This window comes from Narcine bancroftii, chromosome 4 (genome assembly GCF_036971445.1).
Source record: "Narcine bancroftii isolate sNarBan1 chromosome 4, sNarBan1.hap1, whole genome shotgun sequence".
NCBI classification, from domain to species: domain Eukaryota; kingdom Metazoa; phylum Chordata; class Chondrichthyes; order Torpediniformes; family Narcinidae; genus Narcine; species Narcine bancroftii.
Window position 1 is genome coordinate 259,504,408 of NC_091472.1, and position 25,518 is coordinate 259,529,925.

At 39.3% G+C, this 25,518-nt stretch overlaps 1 protein-coding gene across 1 annotated transcript in view; it reads right to left on the reverse strand.

Moving 5' to 3' along the window:
- Window positions 1–25,518, reverse strand: part of LOC138762456 (contactin-associated protein-like 5) — a 762,501-nt gene that overhangs the window by 663,037 nt on the left and 73,946 nt on the right. Inside the window, exons 5-6 of the mRNA XM_069936213.1 lie at window positions 4,436–4,585; window positions 2,225–2,396 (exon numbers count right to left, since the gene is read on the reverse strand). Of these exons, the coding sequence (XP_069792314.1) occupies window positions 2,225–2,396; window positions 4,436–4,585 (322 nt within the window). The remainder of the gene's footprint in view (window positions 1–2,224; window positions 2,397–4,435; window positions 4,586–25,518) is intronic.

Sequence of the window (25,518 nt, forward strand, 5' to 3'; positions counted from 1 at the left end):
TGACTCCCAAGAACTTAAAATGTGCTCAGCCTCTCCACCTTGATACCCAATCATCACTAGATTGTATGCCTCTGGTTTTCCCTTTTTGAAGTCAGCTCCTTAGTGTTGGTGACATTGAGTGGAGAGTTGTTGTCGGTGTACCAATCAGCCAAGTTTTCAGTCTCCCTCTTCATCACCTTTGTTTATACAATCCACTACTGTGGTTTATGGACGCAGAGGTGAGTAGGTGTCTGGAGGTCATACTCCGAGAATGTCCTTGGAGCTGGGGATTGTCATTATTGTACATCATTGATATTGAAAAGTACAATAATATGGTGAATAAAACTATACATTTAATTGAAAACACATGAAAGAAAAAAAACAACAGGAATGTAAATTGTGAAATTGCATAAGAATTCTGGAGGAAACATGAGGTAATGTAATAGCTTTATAAAACTCTGGTAAGACCACACTTGGAGTATTTTGTTCATTTCTGATCACCTTATTACAGGAAGGATGTAGAAGCTTTAGAGAGAGTGCAAAGGAGATTTACGATGTTCACTGGATTGGAGAACATGTCTTATGAAGTAAGGATGACCATGCTCGTGCTTTCCTCTTTGGAGCGACAAAGGATGAGCAATGACTTAATAGAGGTATATAAGATTACGAGGGACTAAGATAGAGACCACAGCCAGCACCGTCCTCCCCACCCCTCCACAAGACTGATCATAGCAAGGACCAGATGACAGCTGTTTCAGGTTAGGAGATATGTCAATGGTAAGTTTTACATAGAAAGTACCTGGAATATATCTCCCGGGTGGTGGTAGAGGCTGAAACAATGGGGACATTGAAATGACTCTTAGATAGGCACAAGGATATACGAAAAACAGAGGGCTATGAATGTGTGGCAGGAGGGGTTAAACAGTGTTGGAGTGAGTTTATATCTGTTGGCACAACATTGTAGGCTGAAGGGCCTTATCTCTGCTGTAACAATCTATGTTCTGTATTCTAAAGCATACCATGATTACAAATGAATCAATAGGTTTATTGATTTAGTGTGAAAATGTAAAAACTGTCCATTTTGACAAGAAAAATTAAAACAGGAGTATATTATCTAAATGGAAAGAGATGCAGAGGTATGTGGGTGCATTTATACCATGTGTTCAAAAGGTTCCATGCAGGTACAGTGAGCAATTAGCAAAGCTTAATAGAATACTGTTGTACATTAGTAGGGGAATTGAATGAAAAAGGAGAGAGGGTTATGCTTCAGCTATTTAAAGCATTAATTAACATACAGCCTCTTTAAGAAATGATATTAATCATTAAAAGTAATTCAGAGAAAATTTACTCAACTAATACCTGGAATGACTGAGTCGTTGTATGAGGGAAGATTAGACAGGTGGACTTCCATGCGATTTTTGAAGAAATACAATAAAACACAAGCGATCTTGACAGGGTGGATGCGGATAGAATATTTCTTCTTGTTGGAGAATCGAAAAACAAGTTGAAAAATAAGGAATTGTCCACTTCAGAGAGGTAAGGTGAACTTTTTATACTCCAAAGCTCAGGAGTGCTTGGAAATCTCTTCCTCAGTGTGAGAAGAAGCGCAATCTTTAAACATTTTTGAGGCAGATATAATTACATGCTTGATTAAAAAAAAGAGGACAACGGGAATTTGGGGTTCCCACTCCAGCTCCTAATTTCCATTTTTAAAATTTTATATATATTTAATATATTTTAATGTCAATTATTTTTTTAATGTAAATTTAAATTTAGATATGAAGCATAGCAACAGGCCCTTTCAGCCCATGAGTCCCTGCCACCCAAATTACACGCAATTAACTTAAAACCCCAGTATGCTTTCTTTTTTGCAGAGTGGAGGACACTGAAGAGCCTGAAGGAAACCCAAGCAAACATGAATGAGTTGATCATGCAAACTCCTTACAGACAGCGCTGGATTCAAACCCCAGTCCCAATCGCTGTCGCTGTAACAGCTGCGTGTTAAAACACTAAGCTAACCAAGCCTTATTTTGGTAAATAAATAAGAAAATTAAAGGTAAGCCACACATATTTCCTAATGACACCTAAAAATTATAGGAAACCGAGTGATCCTGGTCCCATTAACACATTTTAAAGAAACAACCAGTCTTTACAGAATATTAATTTGTCTGTGAAAGTGTAATTACATAGGAGGAAATCAAGTTCAATCAGCTCTTCACTTATGCCAAGAGAGGTCCACAATTACCTGTCCTGGATGCCACAAAGATCTATTTGTAGGTCAGTGAAGTTTCCCTGCAGACCTTGTTGCACTAAAATGAGATCCACTGCTTGGTTGTCAATCAAAATGAGTCGCATGCAGCCTTCAAACGTACCAAAGGGATTCAAACAACCAGTGGCAGCAATTTGTTCAGGGCAACCTTCAGAGTAGAAAACACATTAGGTAAGAAGCTGCTTGCAAATAACAAAAATCCATTATGTTCTATGTTTCTGTTGGTTTTGTTATAGATGGAAAGACAAGATCGAGTTTAAAGATAGCTATAATTATATTTTCATTGGTACTTAAATGTCTTCACAGTTGATAGGTACATCATTACATTCCTGAACATTAAGTAGGCTGCCGTGACTTTTTTTTAAAACTTATTCATTTTTTCAGAATCCTTGACCTTCCTTGTGCAGTGATATAGTTTGTGAAGCTACTATCACACAGCTCAGGTGACCTGTGTTAGCTCTGAATGTTCAGTGCTGTTGTTTAGAGTTTGTGCATTCTCTCTGTGATGGCAGGATATCTTCGAGGTGCTCCAGTTTCCTCTTCCAACATGCAATGACATGTAGACTGGAAGGTTGACTGGCCATTGTAAATTGCTCCTGGACTGTAAGTGAGTGAAGAAAGTACATAATGAATGAGGGGACAGTAAGCCAGGTATGATTAGTATAAATGGGTGCTTGTTAGTCTGGATTCAAGGGGCGAAGGGTCTGTTTCTACACTGTGTTTCAATATAAGTTACTGGGTCAAGAGTCATAAACAGGTCTCATCAGCACATTTCCTTCCTTTGAGGATATAAATAAGATGACAACATAACAGTTTTATGGTAACTCGTGCTGAGATGTTTTCAAGTTCAAGGCAACTGCACATCTGCTGGAGTGGAATTAAATTTCTGGATAGTTGGATCCTGGTCTCTGAATGACTACCCTGGACTACCCTGGCAGCTTCATCACTCTATGGATCATGAACCAGGGTGGGGAAGGGACTGTGCCATTAGTATTTGCTTGCAGGAAATTTATGATCAACATTGTTGGGCCGTGAGTCATTTTACTAGAGTGATAGAAGATTAGTCTTATCCCTCCAATTGCTCAATGTTAATGATATCAGGGCAATGGAATTGTTTTTGAAGATCCCTTGGCATGGTACTTCTCCAAACACTTTCCTTCAATTAATGGAAGGGGAGGATGGAAATTGACAGGAACTGGATGATCAAAAAGAGATAATTGAAACAATCAATGAGTGGGTTTTTGAATGAAGAAGGAAATTTAAGTAAATATGAATATGCCCGAAAATGTTTTTAAGCAATAATGCACAACTGATATGCAGGTTGGTAGGTGTTGGTGTTCAGAGGTAACATGGTGCCCTTATACAGAAGTTACCAAAGGACAATGTGAAGGTACAGCCGATAGCACAGGTCGCATGCTGGAAGATGCTGCCCTGAGTCCAGCCAGGACTGAGGACTTCCATGGGGAAATGTGCATGAGGCTAAAAGCAGGGTTAGGGATCTGGCCCAGAATTTTCACTGTTCCAAGCGTGGGCTCAGAATAAGGATATACAAAGAATCAACCAATAGGAAAAAAAAATCAGCTGACAAACCACTCTGAACAATCATTAAGCAGCAGAGATAAAACCACACCAGAGCACTTTGAAGGAGCCATATTTAAATTGCTAGGTGTTTGAAACAAGGCATTGTCTTTTAGTTGAACATGACAGTTGTTTTGTGATAATGCACATTAAAAAAAAGCACTAAATTGTCATACCTTTTTTACTTAATGCAGTTAAAGATATTACATGACTACAAGTTGCTGAGTGGATATTTCATTCACTAGATCAGTACAAATTGTTCAGAGATATATGCCACCAGCTCTTCTGCTGATTACAGTTGAAGCTATATTGAACTGATAAGCACATTAAATATTTATCAGGTACACACTGCACCAGACTAGTGAAATAAAGAAATGATGTGATGTTCACTCATGGTGAACTCATGTTCATCAATGAACAATGTACTGTATTGAATTGAAGTAAGTAAATGACATCAGGTTTCAGTGCCAAAAATTTGAACAAAAGATGATGCTCTGATTCTAAAATACAGTATTTCTTGCACCAGAAGGGAACAAAGACCATGTTGGAAAAATAAAGTGTTTGAAATTGACTGCACAAAATAGATGCAGTATCCTGATAAACACCCACCTCCGAAATAATAGCGACTCCCGGAGTAAATCTGCATCTGTACGGTTGAATGAAAGGTTGAGGTAGCATTATTGTCCAATATGATGCTCACGCGATTTCTTCTGGCATTCAAATTAATAGAATGCCACAGTCCATCATTCAGATTGACACCTGGAGAAATGAGATAACCGATTAACATGGGATCAACATCGTCCTTTCATGAGGCCAGAGATTTCTATATAAAAGGATGCTCTGGTTTATTGCAGTAGATTGGCATATAGATGATTTTTAATCCCTATATGGTAGTCAAGGAGAATGTTAAAACCTAAAATAATCACAAACCTTCTTTATTCAGTGGTTGGCAGAGACTGGATGAGATATGGTAAGCTACTCTTAGGAAATGAATTTTCTTTTTTTTACATTTTGAAATAAAAGGTCAGCTTGAAATGTTGGCTTGTTCTTCTTGCCACAAATGTTGTCTTGTTGGTTATTTATTTATACCCTTTTCTTGGCTTCAATGTTCAGTTTTCCCATTTCTTCAGATGTTCCATGTTTCATCCAGGATGACATTCTTGACAGGTAACAGAAACCTCAGTGGGACAAGGGAGACTATGTTAGTTTTGGAGAGAAGGGGAGTGGGAAAGGATAGTGAGTGAATTGCACCTCACTCCCTCCCTCCTAGTCTTCAAGTTTAGCTTTGCCAATTAGATTGGACTTCCATACTCTTGTTAGAACTGTCCATTGCCCATACATATCTCTACCGTGGAAAAATCATCCTGCATCAGTAATAATGCAGTTATTCACCTCCTTGGGGCCTACAATATATGGATGTAAATTAGGAAGAGGAGTTGACCAATTGGCCCATCAAGCTTACTCTGCCATTTATTAAGGTCATAGAACTTTACAGTACAGGCCCTTCACTCCACGATGTTGTGCTGACCTATGTAAACCTAATCCACAACAATCTAATTTTTCCCAACCGCACCCACATAATCCTCTATTATTCTTACATCCATGTGCCTATTTAAGAGTTTTTTGAAAGTCCTCATCGTATCAGCCTTCACCCCTGTCCTGGGTAAACTTGTACCTCTCACTTTGTTCGTTTTAGATTGATCAGTGTTTGAGCTACTGAAAGAAAATAGACACACACGCCGAGAGCACTTCAGTTTATACAAATCTTTATTACAAATTCTAAAGCTGATATCAAACTACAACATGCAAGCCCTTCTGAATTATACTTATCAACGCCTGGACTGGTGCCAACTGCCAAGGCGAGGCAACGACTGCACACTTGTAGTAGGTTGTCGGGGTGCCGGTAGCAGCTTCTCCGCCTCCCCCGACCGGGACATTGGCTGGACTCTAGAAGTTCTTCTTGCTGAGAGATGTTGCCACCTCTCGGTGAATCTCAAACTTCAGCAATGGCACCATGGCTTATATTACCCAAAAACTGCTTACCCAAGCACCTATTCCCAGCTCAAAAAGAAAGATAAGCGAGCAAGATAGCATGCCTAGGCTTCTATCGAATAACACAACTTTCTAGCTTATCACTTTGAATACAATGGTTTATTTTGCTTCAAGGTTAGGTCACTGTCTGACAGTCTGTGACCAATATACTAACAAGCAGGAAGATTAAATGTTCTTGATACACATATGTCTTTTTGTCAGCTAACTATCTCTGAGCCCCATGGTCGAATTTAGCTCATGTCTGCCAAGTCTCAAAGCGGGTTACTGATTCTCAGCCTTGCAGAAGCAAAAGCGTGGTTTCAATCCTCCAATACAACCACCCCGGCACTGCAATCCAGACACCCACCACTCTCTATTTAAAAAAAAACTTTCCTCCACTCATATGGAAGAGATGTCTTTAAGTATTTGCCATTATTGCCCCATGAAAAAGGTGCAGGCAGTCTACCCTATCTAAACCCATCATAATCATACTTACTCAAATCATGACCTAATTCTCACCTTCACATTTACATTTACCAAGAGTAACTATTTAAAAAATCTCTCACCTATCAAGAATATATCATCTGCATTTAAAGGATTTATAGACAATGCTTCCACTTCCCTTTAAGGAAGAGAGTTCCTTAGATTCATAACAGTCAGAAAAATCACATTCCCTTACATTTTAAACAACAAATCCTAATTCTAGATTTTTCCATATTATCTTGTTCATGTTGACCCTGTCAACTTTTATGTTTTAATCGTTTCCTCTCATTATTTCAAACTTTCAAGGATAAAGGTCCACCCTGCACAACGTTTCCCGAAGAATAACTATCTTCACAAATGCTAGTCCAGTAAACCTTCCCGAAACTGCTTCAAATGCATGAATATTCATCCTTAAACAAGGATGTTCAGAGATTCCTTTTATTATCATGTAACAATACATTAAAAATGTAATATACATGATGTACTTCAACTTTTGTCTGCCATAAGGAAAAGGGTTACCATGAGCATTGTTCAACGTCCCGAACAACAGGAAAAAAAGAAACAAGAGGGTGCCTTCAGAGATAATGAGTATCTGTGGATATATCTCAGTGCTCTTGCAGTCTTGGCAGCCCTATGGACTCCAGCTCAAACCATCGGCAACCTAAGCTCCAGATCCAAATCTCCGATGTGATCAGGAAGCCTTCAGTGCTTGAAGCCCTTTGGCAGCCCTTCTTACTCTCAGCACCCTCTTGAATCCCAGTTCCCATACCTGGCTCCCATGAGCCAGTCTCGAGTAACCTGCAGCCTGCTGTGAGTCCCTGAACCACAGGTCACTAGCAGTCCACAGGCTATGTGAATCCTATGACCACAAGTCATCAACTGCCCTCAATTGTCTGGTTCTTTCAGCTGCCAAGCCCCTCACAAGTCCACTGACATAGTCACTGCCCTGTAGGGTTATCTCCAAATGCTAGTCCAGTAAACCTTCCCGAAACTGCTTCAAATGCATGAATATTCATCCTTAAACAAGGATGTTCAGAGATTCCTTTTATTATCATGTAACAATACATTAAAAATGTAATATACATGATGTACTTCAACTTTTGTCTGCCATAAGGCAAAGGGTTACCATGAGCATTGTTCAACGTCCCGAACAACAGGAAAAAAAAGAAACAAGAGGGTGCCTTCTCCATGTGGGGGGGGGGGGGGGGGAATTGATTTGTGCAATACTGCACAAGTCCTATGCCAAAAAATCATAATCTTCCCATGTTTCGTTATTTCTTCAGAAATAAAGAACTTTCTGTTTATTTTTCTTAATTCCTGTGTCATATCTGAATATCATTGCATGTTCCATGATGAACTGATTCCCCTTCAACTCAAAGATTTGCAAACTCTCACTATTCAGATATATTTAATTTTTGTTTTGACACCTTATACTTGGTACAGTGAGAAGGGTTCATCTGTGAGCAGTGTAAAAAGGTTATTAGTAACATTCAAGCCCAAAGCATGTGAAAACACGCACCAAGACAGTTTCTCCTCTGCAGCCATCAGGCTCCTGAATGAACCCAACTGCAATGCTATCCTGCTGCACTTTATGGGTACTAATTGATGTTAATAAACAGTTACAGCAGTCACATGATCTCCAGCACATCTTTGGGAGGTGGGACAAATGAGAAACCTGCACAGTTACAAGGAGAACATATGAACTCTGCACAGACATCTTCCGAAGTTAGGGTGATTTGGATCGTTGGAGCTATGGGGTAATGGCACTAACTGCTGCACCACTACAAAAAACATATTTAAGTAGGAATAGTTTGGATATCGTCCAGTTATATTTCCACAAGGGTCTTTTCCACCTTGGCAGGTAGAAAAACAAAAGACAGGATTCCACGAAGGATGCAAGATACAGAGATTAAGATGAAATAGATCGTGGGTGAATGTGATATGGCAGGCTGATAGTATTTGAGGACTAAGATTAAATTTAAAAAGCAATGCAAAGGGAAAACATGACGGATGATTGACACTAAAATAAGATGATGTCTAAACTATTCCAATGTTTAAGAAACATAGTGCATAGGATTATGAAACTTCTTTACATCGATGGTGGTAAGGATATAGGATGGGTTGCTGGAAGAGGTGATTGAAGCAGGTACTATTGTAATTTTTATGAAAAATATAGACAAGCCATTCTCAATGGAGCCCCTACAGCCCTGCTGGTGGCCACATCACATTTCAGTAAAAGCCCTGTTTTCTCTGCACCTCACACAACACAAATGGTTTTTTTAAATGTAGTCGGTAGGAGAGAAGTATGGAAGAAACCAAATCTTGACTGCTTCACATGGAATGGGGCCATAAACATAAAGCAGAGACCGAAGAGGGTCATTGCCAAAGAAAAAGTTAATAATGGCTGGTTTAGGAGAACATGCTGAAGACAGGCAGGAGGGACCTGTGTCGGTGGACCATTTTGGTCAGTCTAGACAAGTTGCACCAAACAGCCCCTTTTTCCATGCTACATGACTTGTTGTCTCAATAAGTCTTCCATTGGGACGTAGAGGTGGAAAGAGGAATGTGGGCCCCAATATGGTTGATGTAAATGTGGATACAGAGGGTACTGATGACATAATAAGTACTTTGAAAAATAGTTAATGAGAATATGGAGGGTGCCAAACATTCAATATATGAGCAAGAGAATGGATGAGATGAAAATGTATCTGAATACCTCTGCTTAAAATTAAGTTACTTGATCCAGATGGTTTACTACCTGAGTCATAGAATTACAGAGGCATACTGATCCAAAATAGACCCTCTGAACCACTGACTTTCCACCAACCAGTTGAACTCTACCACTCACCTGCACACCAGAGGTAAACCCATCAACCCACATCATTTGGGCGACATGGGAGGAATCTGAAATACCCAGAGGAAACCCATGTATAAACTCCAAACAGAGGATACCGGAGATCTGGATTGACCGAGGTCACTTCTGCTCTACTAATGGTGCTACTGCAACTTCCTGCAGAAAGATCTGGGTTGAACTTGTAGAAAATCTTCCCATAATTTCCATTCAACCCTCTCTGCCATCCCCCACCCCAATACAAGGGAGGAGCTGAAGGACTCAAAATGATAAATCTAGAATCCTTGGAGTGTATGGCCAACCAGTTTAATCTCAAAAGAGGGGAAGTTATGGAAACAATGGCCATGGAAAATATGAATCAACAGTTGGAGAAGTTTTGTTTTAATTGTTTAAAATTTTGACATACAGCATGTTAACAGGCTCTTCAGGTTCACGAACACCCGGAGGACATCCACAGAGACACGGGGAGAATGCATAAACTCATAACATACAGCAGCAGAATCGAAACTAGGCTGACCACTGTGGTCAGCCATTTGACTAAGTTTCACATAAAAGTCCATGCAGTAAAATAGAACTCCATTGAATAAAATGAATAAATCAGTTTAAAGACAAGAAGCAGAAAAGAGTTAATATAACAGTTCCAGGAACAAGGGTATTTAGTTCCAAGGATAGAATCATAACACTATACAGTTTACATCATGGAAGACCACTTTGACCAAAGTGGTCAAATTGGCCATCTATGCTAGACTGATGTGCACGCACTTGATCCATATTTATTGAAACGTTTCCATTCCACATATCAGTCTAAATACTGTTTTTTCAATTGTCCCCACCTCTGCAAGTTATTTTGTCTGCTTGTTCCATATATTCACCACCCTCTGTGTGATAAATTTGCCCTCAGATCCATTTTATCTTTCACCTTAAATCTCAGCCCTCTAGTTTTAGACTCTTCTATATCTGAAATTCGACAATCAATATTTATTCATTGTCCTTGTGATTTTTATAAATCTCTTTTAAGCTTGTCATTCAGCTTTCTACTCCCTAGAGAGATAAATCACACCCTATCCAGCTGTCCCTTTGAACAAAATCCTGCCTGTCCTAGTAACATTCTCGCTAAACTTACCTGCACTTTTTCCAGCTTGATTACATATTTCCTATCACTGAGGACCCAGGACTACCCACAATATTCCAAGAGTGGTCTCGCCAATATCAAGTGCAGTGGAAACATCACGTCCTGGCTCCGTGATCGATAAATGCAAAATGCTTTCATCACTATCCAGTCTAATGTGCCACCACTTTCTCTCTATTCTACAATATTTACCAGGACAAAATTATTTACTGTGCAACTCTAACCTACCAATGTGCAATATTTCACTCTTGTCCACATTAAATTCCATCCGTCATTACATGACCCAATTTCACAGTTCAATCTCTTTGGCTTGGCTTCGCAGACAAAGATTTATGGAGGGGTAATGTCCACATCAGCTGCAGGCTCGTTTGTGGCTGACAAGTCCGATGCGGGACAGGAAGACACGGTTGCAGTGGTTGTAAGGGAAAATTGGTTGGTTGGGGTTGGGTGTTGGGTTTTTCCTCCTTTGTCTTTTGTCAGTGAGGTGGGCTCTGCGGTCTTCTTCCAAGGAGGTTGCTGCCCGCCGAACTGTGAGGCGCCAAGATGCATGGTTTGAGGCGATATCAGCCCACTGGCGGTGGTCAATGTGGCAGTCACCAAGAGATTTCTTTAGGCAGTCCTTGTACCTCTTTCCATTATACACAAATATATGAGCAAAGCTCATAACAGTGTCATCCAAGTCTTTGATACAGATAAGAAATAACAGTGGTCCCAGTACCGATCCTTTTAGTGCAGCACTCATTGCAAGCCTCCAAGAAGAACAGCCACCATTCATTACAAACCCTTTGACTCCTGTCATTCCGCCAATTCTACCAGCTGTTGCTGAATCCCATGTGATCTGACTTCCAGACCAATCTATCACGTAGATTCTTGTTAAAGGATTTGCTATAGCCCATGTTGGCTACATTCACCACTCTGCCCTCATCAATACTCTTTGCCATCTCTTCAAAAATGACCAAATTTGTGAGACACACTGTCCCAAGCTCAAAGCAATGCTATCTCTAATTGGTGCTTGCCTATTCAAATGCTAAAAAATCTCTCCAATAAATTTCCAGCCATCGATGTAAGGCTTAGAACAATGCTTTTTTAATTCCTTTTCAAGTTAAGAGCATTGAAGCAAGCCCAACAGATGCTGTCCATCCAAATTGCCCTTAAGGCAGTGAACAACTGCAGCACAGTTGCTGATGGACCTGTTATAAAGGGAATTCTAGGATTTAGAAAAAAAATGGCTTGTATTTTCAAGGTGTAATTTGGAGGGAATCTGCAGGTGGAGTTCCAAAGCATTTGCTTCTTCAATGGAAGATCAGATGGTGAGGAGGGTGAACTAACTGCAGTGAATTTGAAAGATTGTACAAACTGCAGTTACAGAGCAGGGAGGGTGAAAAGAGTATTTGACAAGAGTGTACAAATGAAGGTTTAAAGTACCAATTTCAGGAAGTGGTTGAGACATGGGGTAGGTGGCATTGTTTTCAAATGTTGAGCAGAAAAGGAAGAGGTATGAAATCAGAAAAAAAATAAAATCAACAGCAAATAGTTGTGATCCAGAATACCTGGTTAAAAAGGTTCAGTGGATGCAGATTCAGTTGGACTTTCAAAAAATTGAATTGGTGTTGGGAAGGTGAGAGACTGAGACATATTGGGTTAGATGACACAAAACAATCACATTCTTTTTTTTAAAGACTTAAATACCATTTCTCTGTGCTGACAACAGACTCATTCAGAGACTCATTTAAGGACTTGTACTTTGCTCATTATTTATTGCAGAACATTCATAATTCTGTATTTGCACATTTTGCTGACAGTTTTCTTTCTTTGAGTACAGGTTACAGCTACCAATTATTAGAAATTCAGCCTGGCCTGCAGAAAAAGCATCTTCAGGTTGTATGTAATGACATTTAGACATGCATACAACACAGTAAAAAGTCCTTTCAGTCCATGAGCCCATGCCACCCAATTACACCTTATTAACCTACAACCACCAGTACGTTTTTTGAATGGTGCAAGGAGGCACATGCAGACATGAGGAGAACGTACAAACTCCTTACAGACAGTGCCGGATTTGAACCCACATCACCGGCGCTGTAACCGCTTTGCGCTACACTAACCATGCCACCTTGTATGTAACATTAATGAATTTGAACTTTGATGTAACCTCTGATCAAGTAGACAGTGTGAGAAGAATACAACATCAAAATTCGAGAGACTAGTGGGTTATTACAAAAAGGAAAGAATATGCAGATAAGGAGTGGACTATGGTAGAGGAGATGGCAATGGGCCGAAAGGAGTTTTGAATTAGCTTTTTCTGATTGTATATTAAATCAGACAAGAGAGATCAGAAAATGAGGAAAATAATTTGAAAGAAAAGGCGGAAAGAAAGAAATCAGAAGAACTTTCAAGATAAAAACCCATCAGTGACAGAATGAGAACATGCAAACAAAAGATAAGATTAGTAACTTAAAAGCAAAGAAGCTTAGTCAATTGTTCAAAATTTTAATTGAATGGCTGGAATTACACAGTTCTAAACAATTCTTTTGTGAAGTCTTTGGAAGGAACATCAGCTCAATTATTCAAAAAGAATGAATGAAAAATGGTGGGAGAATATATTATGATAACCATTCATGCAAGTGCTCAATACCAAATCAATGATTTTAAAAAAATTCAGAACTGGGGGAGTTCTGGGGGAATTCTTTTTGAACTGGGGGAATTCAAAAAGGGGAGAAAATGACACTGTGTATTCAAGAGGGAAATGTTTATGTGTATTTTGGTCAATATGGTTCATAGTGTGAAAAATTTAAAAGAAAAAAAGAATACTTTCTCATGCAAAACCAATAGGTTATGGAGTGCTTTAATGAACTTAGGCTATTTTCTCTGAAGCAATGGAAGGTGAGAGCAGACCTAATGGAAGTTCATAACATTATGAGAGGCATCGATAGGTTTGACGGTCACCCTTTTCCCAGGGTGGAAATGTGAAACTAGAGGGTATGGGTTTAATCTGAGAGAGGTAAAATTTAAGGAGATGTGTAAAGGATTTCCACCACCCCCCCCCCCCCAACCCCCAACACAGAGAGTAAGATGTGCCTGGAATGAAAAACAAAACAAAACAAAAAAAAATGGCGGGACTGCTAAAGATGCTAGCATGGACCCAGGAGGAGTGAGGAGCTGAGACACGCTGCTGCTCCATATGGTCCTACTGCCTAGTATTAATGCCAATGGCTTGATTCAGTATTTAACCAGCCTGCTAAAGGAGGAGTTTTTTTTAAGGACTTGCACCACAGAGGTGTGTGCCCAAGATGGCGGTGTCTATACTGGGCGATCACATTCTTCAAAATGACCAGTTGCAATGAGAAAAATTATTATAGTCATGTGTTGCATCCAAAAAAAAGTGAATTATAATAATACAAGGGCAAGAATACGAATAACCAAATAATCTGGAATATCTCCCGTCAAAGTTAGGTGCATCAGAATCAAACTTTATTGTCATGGAATTTGGCGTTTTGCAGCAGAAACACTGTGCAAACATTCATATTACAACCATCTTAAAACATTACTTTTTTCAAAAAGTAAAAATAATAGGGCATGAAAAGTAAGGCAATATCATTTATTATCCAGGAAGCTGATGGTAGAGGGGAGGAAGCTATCCAGGTATTACTGAGTGCGTGTCTTTAGGCTCCTGTACTTTTTTTCCCCCATGGTAGCTGAGTGAAGAGGGGATGGCCTTGGTGGTGGTGAGGATAGAGGTTGTTTTTTTTTAAAGACACTGCCTCATGTAGTGAAGTCTTGGTGCCTGTGATGTCACAGGCAGAGTTAATAACCATCTGGAGTTTATTCTTGTCCTAAGACTTGGTGCCTTCATACCAGGCAGTGATGCAGCCAGCCAGAATGCAATCCATGGTACACCTGTAGAAAGTTACGAGAGTCTTCGGTGGCGTATCAAACCATCTAAACACCTCACAAAATAAAGCCACTGGTGAGCATTTTTTGAGATTGCATCAATACGGAGGCTGCAGGACAGATCCTCACACCCAGGAATTTGATGTTCTTTATCCTCTCCACTACTGAGCCTTCGATGAGGACTGGGTCATGTTCCCCTGAAGTCCACAATTATCTCCTTGGTTTTGCTGACATTGAGCTCAAGGTTGTTGGCATGACACCACTCAATGAAATGATCTATCTCCCTCCTGCAAGCTTCCTCATTGCCATTTGTGATTCTGCTGACAACTGTGGTGTCGTTGGCAAACTTGTACATGGCATTGGAATGGTGCCTGGCCACACAGTCATGGGTGTATAATGAATAGAGCAGTGGGCTGAGCACTCATAATTGGGGAGCTCCTGTGTTGATGATCAGTGAGGAGGAGACATTGTTTCAAATTCATACCGATTGTGGTCTTCCAATGAGAACGTCAAAGATCCAACTTCAGAGTGGGTACAGAGGTTTTCTGTTTTTAGCTTCTTGACCAGAACTGAGGGAATAATGGTAATGAAGGTCAAGCTTTAGTGGATGAAGAGCAGCATATGTATGAATTGCTGTTTTTGAGGTGATCCAATGCTGATTGGAGAGCCAGCGATATTGCATTTGCTGTGGAGCAATTGTGACGATAGGTAAATTTAAGTGAGTCCAAATCTTTGCTTAGGTACATGTTAATTCTGGCCACGACCAGCTTCTCAAACATTTCATCACAGTACACCTCACTGGGTGGAGGTCATTGAGGCAGGTCACACTATTCTTTTTTAGTATCAGGATAATTGATGCCCTTTTGAAGCAAGTGGGAACTTCTAACTGCCAAAATGAGAGGTTAAAAATGTACGTGAATACTCCGGCTAGTTGGTTAGCGCAGATTTTTAGTACCCTGCCAGGTATGCTGTCAGGCCCTGATGCCTTGCAAGGGTTCACCCTCTTGAATGATGTTATGACTTCACCCTCAGAGACAGATATCACAGGACCCTCAGAGACAGATATCACAGAACTTTTCAGGGATTCAAGTAGGCACTGTTGTTCTTCTCAAAACAGGAATAGAATGTATTCAGCTCATCAGGTAGTGAAGCATCACATCCATCTATTGTGTTCCCCCTTGCTTTGTAGACTGTAATGGCCTGCACTCCCTGCCAAAGCTGGTGTGCCCGGTCTCTGTCTCTAGCATTCTCTGGAATTGCCACATTGCTTCAGAGATGGCCTTGTGCAGGTTGTGCCTTGACTTCTTGTAAAGATCCTGACCCCCAGCCTTAAAGGTCCTTGTCCTCACCCTCAGCAGGTGGCAAATTCTCTGATGCGTCCAGGGCTTCTGGTTGGGGAAGACTCGGTATTCGTGTATGGGCACACAATCATCCATGCAGATCTTGATGAAGTTGGTGACACATGGTGCATTTTCATTCAAGTCTCTGGATGAGTCCTTGATTATGTTCCAGTCCACTGATACAAAGCAGTCCTGCACATGCAGTTCCACCTCCCTCGATCATATTTTCACCATCTGTACCACTGGTGCTGTGGTCTTTAGTCTCGGCTTGCCTCATTATCAGAAATGTGCTGTATCTGGGGTCTAGCATAACACACGATCAAAGCAAAATCTGCAAGGAAATATGTATGACTCCATTCAAGGCCTTTTGAACACTATATCTGATCATGAATGATTCTGGAATCGGAAAGCATGAGATAGAGTTCCATTCTTTTCAATCGAGGGTGCAGTCCCCTCGATTCACCCTGTATATTTTGCAAGGAATCTTGAATCTGAAAATAAAATCCAATTCTAAGGGTCCACCTTCCCTGTCAAACAGACAGTAAGTAGCTTGATGAAGATGAGCCAAATTCTTGTCCATTTCCTGGCCAATATTTATTCAACAATCATACCAAAAAAATTCAGAGTTATTCCATTGCTGGTTGTTGGAGTTTGCCATCCTCAAAGTAGGCTTCACCCTCCCTGTTTTGTGACAGAGACTATACTTCATAAAATATTTAAATAATTATAAAGCATTTGGCTGTTTCCTGGAATCATGACAGGTGCTTTATCAATGCGAAGCCCTTCATTCTTTATTCCAAAATTCTTCCGTCTATTATCATTCCTTGATGATTATTTCTGGGTTCCTGTGCCTTGCTATGACAGATTACTTCCGGACTTCAATTCTGAATATTTTTTTTTCCCAAAAGACATTCCAGCACAATGCAGGCACTTCAGCCCACAATGTTGTACTAACCTACATGAATCTACTCAGCAATCTCAACCTTCCTTCCCTCACACCCATAACCCTTTATTTTTTCTCATATCCATGTGCCCAAGAGTCTTATATGTCACTCTTGTACCAGCTTCCACCACCACCCCCAGCAGTACATTCCAGGCACCCACCATTCTACGTGTTTTAAAAAAACTTAGCCCTAATGTCTCCCCTGAACATTCCTCCCCTCGCCTTGTGCAGATGTTCTCTAGCATTTGTTACTATCGCTCCAGGAAAATGGCATTGGCTGTACACCTTATCTATGCCTCTCATAATTTTGTAGACCTCTATTAAATCTCCTCTCATCCTTCTTCACTCTGAAGAGAAAAGCACCAGCTTTGCCAACCTTGCTTCAATAAGACATGCTCTCCAATCCTGGCAACATCTTGGTAAATATCCTCTGCAACCTCTCCAAAGCTTCCACATCCTTCCTGTAATGAGGAGAGCAGAACTGAACACAATATTCCAAGTGTGGTCTCACCAGAGATTTAGAGACCTGCAACATGACGTCATGAGTCCAGAACTCAATCCCCCAACTAATGAAGGCCAGCTTACCATAAGCCTTCCTAACCACTCTATGAACCTTCGCAGCAACCTTGAGTGATCTACCATTCTTCTCCCACAGATGCTGCTTGTCCTGCCGAGATCCCCCAGCAGAGTTTGCAATAAAGGAGGGTTCCTGTACGATACAGATAATCTCTACAGAAACTTTCTTGTTATTTTTAAATGCCTCATAGTTCCATTTTTTTACACATATACTTTTATAATATTCCCCATGATGACTCACATGTTGTTCTACATGGGTTTCTCTTGCCTGAGGTTTGAAGAACATTTGTTACACGCATTTATACCTTTTATAGCCTGCATTTATAGCTTCTACTTGTTTTGTTACTACCAAAAGGCATAAGGCTATTGATAATGGTTGGGAGGTGCAGTGATGAAGAGAGAAAGAATCTAGTGATGACCATACATCCATCATTGTGTGTTGCAAACTAGTATTTTCCTGTTCATTAGTTTTATGAAGTTGAACATTTTACATTGGCAGGAGGAACCCTTAACATGAGGTTTACTTACTGGAGCTCATTCTTTTTTTTTTGTAGAAATGCTCAAAATGACCTAGTGGCATTGAAAGGATCAGAAATTAAGTATCATTATTTACTAATGTCCCCTGGAGACTTTCATTTAGAATCTGGACTATGCCAGAAGCCTTAAAATTATTGAATACAGTTTACAAATCACCTAACTATAGGGAAGTTGTAAATAAGATTGAAAGAGTGTTACAGGGTAAGGTTGAACCGGTTAGGAATTTATTCCCTGCAGCATCAGAGAATGAGGGGAATTTCAGAGAGGTTTACCAAATTATGATGGGTACAGATAGAGTAAATGCAAACAGACTTCTTCCACTGAGGTTGAGTGAGACAAGGACTGGAGGGGTGAAACACAAAAGCCTCCAGATGCAGTGATTGTACTAAAAACACAAAAATACCCTACTTTACTCAAAATAAAACTAACCTACTCAATCCAAATATTCTCTGCAGCTTACTACCGGTTTCAGGAATAGTTACTACCCCTCAACTATCAGACTCTTGAACAATAGGTATAGATATTCTCATTTAGAGACTCATATGCTCATTATTTATTACTGTATATTTATATTTACATCTGTACTTTACAGTTTGTTTGAAATTCCTGATGAGTATTGATGCCTGTTCATCATATAGAAATTGCTAAGCCCAGCCCACAGAGGAAAAAAAACAAATTCTCAGGATTGTATGCAATGTCATGTGTGCAGTCTGACAATAAATTTGAACTTTGAAAAACCTGTATCCCAGGTGAATAACCCAACTTCTGCAGTCTAACTTTAAGGGGAATTCCCTTATCCCTGAAAACATAGAAAAATCTCTTCTGTAGCCTCACTAGCACCTTCACACCCTTTCTGATGTGTGGTGATCCAAATTGTGTGCAATGCACCAGAAATAATTGTCAGAAACCAGAGTTATTTGAGAGTCGAGAAGAAGAAACACACACACCAGAAAAAAAAAATCGCACACCAAGAAACCATTTCCTGTAATTAGGGGAGTTTTTTGTTGATTTCAGAAAGAGAAAGTTGAAAGATGGTTGAAGAGATGATTCAGGGGAAATTTGTATTTGATTATAATTAGCAAGGGATTAGTTCCTAGTTCCACTGACCTCCTCATAACATGGTTCCAACTCATGATAAAACCTTCAGACATGAAAGACTGTAGGTGCTGGAATCAGAAACAACTCAATGAATCAAGAAACATTTGTGAGAAAAATGAGTCGACAAAGGGCCTTGACCCAAGATGTTGATTCTCTGTTTCCCTCCACCAATGCTACCTGACCTACTGAGTTCCCCCAGCATCTTTTTATTTGCCCATGATTATCTAACACCTCTTGGTTTTGGGAGCCAAGATGAAATAAGGCCCATCGATTTCAGTCGTGGTTCTTGAAAATGTGAATGAAAGAGAGCAAGGTCAAGCAAGTGATTTACTGGTAACATTTCAGACTGCACAGTGCAGTCTCAAGATGGCATCATCTCCATCATAATTCCACAATTCAAAATAGTTTGATTCTATGATAAGTGCTCCTCCATCTTTCTTTATTTTGGAAAAAAAAATGAAAATTTTGAGCCTCATTGTCATGAGATTAAATCTAATCATTGCCTGATAGCCATGCACTGCTTGACGGTGACCACCCGCAAATTGGAGGAACAGCACCTCATCGTCTGTCTGGGCCCCCTCCAACCAGATGGCATTAACATCGACTTCTGATTTCCATTAAAGCAACCCACCCCCCCCACCTCTCTGCAGCTCTGTCTCCCTTTTCCCACAGATACATCAAACTCGCCACTCCTCTTATCAGATCCCATGAACACCTTTGGTTGGTCTGGATCATCCCTGGGCACCCTTCATCTCTTTACTATTACACCTTCCTGGACTTTGTTTTTCCTTGAAGAAGGGCTCAGGCCCGAAATGTCAGTAATATATTTTTACCTCCTATGCACATTGTAAGACCGGCTGAATTTCTCCAGCATTTCTATGCGTTTTAACTGGAATGGTTGTTCAAAGCCAACTTAACCAAAAAAAAAGAAAAAATTATCAAATCCAGAGCAATGTATAAAACCACTTATTTTTAAAGATTATCTCACTTTCATGATGGAGCATCTGCACCCATGCATGGAATTTCAGATTCTTCAAACTAGTTTGGTTATCTAACTCTATGTATATTATTGTTATTTTGGGAGAGGGTCCACACCATTTCGACCTACATGTCATTCAGTCTGACTAGAGACAGATGTGCAGTATATAACAATAAACTTAACCTCTCCAAAGAGGGATTTAGAAGCCAGGTGGAATAAGGTATTAATTTGTTCCAGGTTCCTCAATCAATGTTCACAGCTAGAAGGGTAAAGTGATAAAAAAGGTTGAAGAGATTAAGTTTGTATTCCCGTGAGTTTAGGTCTGATAAAATGGATGGGTCTAAAATGATTAAAAGATTTGAAATTGCATATAATTGAAGAAAAATGTGAAAATGTTGAGGTTCTTGAGGAGGTTGATGTAACAACTGATATTGAGCAAATGTTGCTCTGAGCATAATTTTGATGGCCAACAGAAGGAATGACCTTCCTGATTATGTATTGTGAACTGAGGTACTGCAGATAACATGAAGAGTCACATATATATAAAAACAAAATTCTTCAAAGACAAGCTGGAGAGTCCTCTCCTATCAGCTGTTATGAATCACACTATATTGAAATAGTAACTCAGGACAAAACTTCATACTGGTGCCTGATGAGATCAGCTAGAAAGATTTCAAGCACGTTTGTGCTTACACATCCAAAAGATGTGTGGGTACAATGGCCAATGAAAATTGATCTTGTGTTTTTGTAAAGATCCTTGACTTCCTGTTCAAATAGCAAAGCAATGCCTCAAACTCAAGGCCGGCACCCCACGAGGCTGTGTAATCAGCCCCTTATTATGCACTCCCTACACCCACAACTGCGCAGCCAATTACTTCTCCGTGTCCTAAGTGCAATGTCAAACATGTTTGAGAAACTCAGTAGGTCATGCAGCGCCCATAGTTAGTAAAGGGTTACCATCATGTCGTGTCTGGGCCCTTCGCCAGGTACAAATGGAGGAATGGAACAACTGATGCAATGTTTTCTTCCAGTTGGGAGAAATGATCACCAAGACAAGAAATGTATACTTTGATTTTTTTTTAAAAGGACAACATTGTAGATAATTTGGATGTATTTGAAAAGCAGATGAATATAGAAGATCACCAAGTATGAGATGCAGTGACCATGATTGGCAACAAGACAAAATGAGTTCTGAGATCATGCATCTGGAACATTGGTGAAAATATGAAATTAAGGCAGAATAAGAGGTTAAGAGGATAAACATCCCTATAAGTGGATGAATAACTGAGCCTGATTAAATATATCACAATCTATTAAGGGGGGAGGTGGGGCAAATTATGAAAATGTGAAGGTTGCTAACATCATAATGGAACAGTGCTGAAAGATTGGAGAACTGTTCATGACATCGCTGTACAAACAAGAAGGAAATTATACAGTGAGTCAATACAGGCCTGACAGTTTAACTTAACTGGTAGGAGAATGATTGAAATCTATTCTGAGGAACACAAACTTTCATTTCAGAAGGTACAGCTTGATCAAGGCTAGGCAGCATGGTATTGTTAAAAGCAGCTTATGGATGTCTAACATGAGCATTTTTCGGGACCTAACATGGAGGGCTGATCTAATTTTCACAGATTTTAGGAAGGCTTTTGACAAGGTGCTTAAAAATAGCAAAATGCCATGGTATCAAAGGAGAATGGAAACTTGATCCAAAATTGGAAGAGAGACATGAAATTAGACTGTGCTGTTGAATCACCACTGGAATGCACTATTGGGGACCCACAGAGCTCGATCCAAATATGCTGATATTTATAAATATGCTGATATTTATAAATATGCTGATATTTATAAATTTAAATTTAAAAAGATTTGAATGTAACTGGCTTTTTCAGCCCATGAGCCCGTGTCACCCAATTAACCTACAACCCCTGCTATGGTTTTAAGGGTGGGAGGAAACTGGAACACCCATAGGAAGCCCACGCAGACATGGGGAGAATGTACAAGGGATTCGATCCCTGGTTCCAATCATTGGTGCTGTAATAGCGTTGTGCTAACCATGGCTCCCCAATGATGTGGCATTAAATGTGAGTGTCGCGATAAAGATGAGAGACACTCAACTGAGACAGATGCTAGACGTTTTTTTCAACCAAAACACAATCTGCTGGAGGAACTCAGTGGGTCGAGGAGGGCAATATTTTTGATTGGAACCTTTCATTAAGAGAATTCCAACCTGAAACGTTCACCATTCTTTTCTTCCCATTGATACTGCTTGACCTGCTGAGTTCCTGCAGCAGATTGTGTTTTTTTTTACTCATGATAAAGGTGTTTGCAGATTGGCTGAGAGAAGGCATGAGACTGCAAGAAGATATTAGTTATGTGGTCATAAAAGCAGCAAATGGTATTTAATCCAGAAGAGTGTGAGGAGATACACTGAGTGAGGTGGCAAGGAAAAATAAATGCATTGGGGAATATTGCAAGTTGCAGAGGGAAGATTGGATAGACTAAAATTGTTTTATCCCTGCAGCAGAGGCCGAGGGAAGTGTTAATTGAGGTGAATGAAATCTAAATAGAGTAAATAGGTTGGAATAAGTATTTCTATCAGCAGAGAGGACAGAAGCCAAAGGAATAAAGACATTAAAAAGATTGGAGGGGAGATGAGGAGAAATTCTTCCTCTTGAGGGATTGCAGAGATGTAGGTTTCTTCTTAAAAGGCCAGGAGGTGAACATTCTCACCACATTCAAGAAGTACTTAAGTAAACCAACTTCCCCTCGATCAACTCTTATCGTCACCTCCCACTGCCTCAGGAATGCAGCCAACATAGGAAAAGACTCATCCTACCTGGTCATACTCTTTTCTCCCATCTTTCTTCTGGCAGATGATACAAGGGGTTTAAGAGCATACACCTCCAGATTGTTAGACAGTTTCTTTCCTACTGTTAACATACTTTTTCTGAATACTTTATTTTAAAATTTCCATACATGCAGTATGTATGCAGCTTTTTACATTCTCCATATTTAAACAAATTACTTCTGACTACGTATATAATTATACGCCTCCCCTTAATAATCCCTTATAACCTCCCTAGCCAATTCAATTAAGCCTCCAGTGAGTTCCCCCACCAACCCTCTAAAACAATAATAATAATAATAAAACAATACTTAGATATTCTCAAATTATATAATGACATAATAAAGAAAGAAAAGGGACAAAAAAACTAAGAAAGAGGTCATGGATTGTATAGGATAGGGCACAGAGGACCAAGGATTTTTATCAAACTATAATTCCTTTACTCATCTTCCAGAGTGTTATCATAAGTTCCAGCAACTAGAAGAAATATAATTACACAATAATACCTACCTTTTGCATATATGGGCCAAAAATTTGCAGAAATGCATTGCATTTTTACCCTCAAATTATATGTAAATTTTTCTATTGGAATACATTTTTAAATTACTATATCAACTCTATTCCTAAATGCGACTCTGATTTCCAAGTAACTGCGAGACACTTTTTTGCCATCACCAGTACTACTTTAACAAATTTCCTTTGGTTAATGACAATTTCAATTTTGGTCTCGTTCCTTCTACATTCCCTAATAAAAATAAGTCAGGATTTTGTGTGTCTGTAATACCAGTAATTTGCTCCAATAGTCTCCCTATTTTTATTCAGAAAGGTCTCATTTTTGGACCATGGAGAATGCAACAAAAAAAAGTTCCTTCATCTTAACCACATCTAAAACACATATTTGATAAATCTGATGTTATTTTATGCAATTTACACAACGTAATGTATAGTTGATACATAAAATTATATTGTACTAGTCTGTATATCGTACATTCATTGTATCAGTCAAACAATCTCTGCACAAATCTGTCCATATTTGCTCATCTATTGTAATATTTAAATCCTGTTCCCATTTTTGTTTAGATTTATGAAGCCCAGGTTTAGAGGTTTCTCTTTGCAATAGAAGATGTAATGCAGAAGTAAATTTCCATACAGTCCCACATCTAATAAGGATTTCCACCACTACAAGGGGACAATTACCCTCTTCACCCCAATTTATCTCTTAAGTATCTTTTTATTTGAAAATAGCAAAAAAGTGTATTTCTAGTTAATACATATTTATTTCTCAATTGCAGAAAATATATCAGTTGCCCTTGTTCATAACAATCTTCAAAAGTTTTAATTCCTCGTCTAATCATAGTTTTAAAAACTGATGACCTTTTGAAAAGTATTTCCCCATCTATCCTACCCCAAATATCTACTAGATGTTTTAAGAAGCATGTCTTTAACTCCTATCATTAATTTTGAATTCCATTTAAAATAAAAGAAGCATTATATCTTCTCCAATTTTACTTAATACAGAGTCAGTCAAGAAGAGCATAAAATAAGTTTATTTGCAGATGATGTATTGATATATCTGACCATACCTGAACAGTCTTTAAGACAACTACATCTCAGGTTGGAAGAGTATGGGCAAGTTTCAGGATACAAAATAAATTGGAATAAGAGTGAAGTTAAGTCCTTTACAAAAGGGAACTATACACAATGTCAAATAAATGGTTGAAAAATAGGATTAGGCACTTTGGGATCAAGACAGATGATAATTTTAAAAAAATCTATATAAACTGAATTATTTCCCATTGCTTCATTAAGTTGAAGAAGATTTTAAAAAGTGGTTGTTTTAATAGGGAGGGTTAATTGTATAGAGATGAATATTTTTCCAAGAATTCAATATTTATTTCAAACACCACTACTACCTCGAGAAAAAAAATCTGTAAGGTTCTTCATAAATGTGTGAGAAAATTTTTATGGAAAGGTAAAATGTCATGAGTGTCGATGCAAAAATTAACATGGAAATAGGAACTGGGATTACAAATTCCAAACCTTGACAATTATTATAGGAACATACCAGCCTGTTGCCACACTCTTGAAAAGACCTCCAATAAGATGATTCCTTGTCCTGTGTTTTTTTTCCCCCCTCTTTAACACTATATGTTGCCCTTCTGTTTAATGTGATGCAAAACCCTGCTATATGTTCTGTTCGACTGCTATGTTTTTTATTCTTGCATGATGTGCTGTATCATGTATAGGTTGATTTGCCTGGATGGGACACAAAGCAAAGTTTTTCTACAATATCTCAGTACACATAAAAATAAACAATTCAATTCAGTGGAGGAAAGTAGGAGGTGTGATGGGGTGGACTGAGGCCAACAGAAAACTTAAAACCTCAAAAAGCAAAGTTGAGGCAGCAAGATTATACTAGTTCACAGCAGCGTTGAAACTCATGCTTTGCACAGTTATCAGTGCCATGAATGATGGGCAGGCAAAACTAAAAATAGACTTTGCTTCAGCATTCACAAGAAGAAAGGACCTTGATCAGGGTGAAGTCAAAATAGAACAGGCCTATGTGTTGGACAACGTGGAGATTATAGAAAAGGAAGTGCTAGATTTTCTTCAAAACATAATTGGCAACAAGATTGAAAGCCCCTGAGGGCGGATATCACACACCCTCAGGTTGCAGTGGGAAGTGAGAGAGGAGATAGGTGGGGCATTAGTTATGAACTTTGAGTCCCCTTTGGCCACAGGGCTGGTGCCTGAGGATTGGAGAATCGCAAATGCAGTCTCCTTGTTTAAAAAAAGTTAATAGGGAGAATTCTGGGAATTATAGACCAGTGAATTGATGACGAGTAGAGTGGCGCAAGGATCTGTTCTGGGCCCCCTCCTCTTTGTGATTTTATAAATAAGCTGGATGAAGAGGCAGAAGGATGGGTCAGTATGTTTGCAGATGAAACCAAGGTTGGAGGAGATGAGGAAGGAGATGAAGGTTATC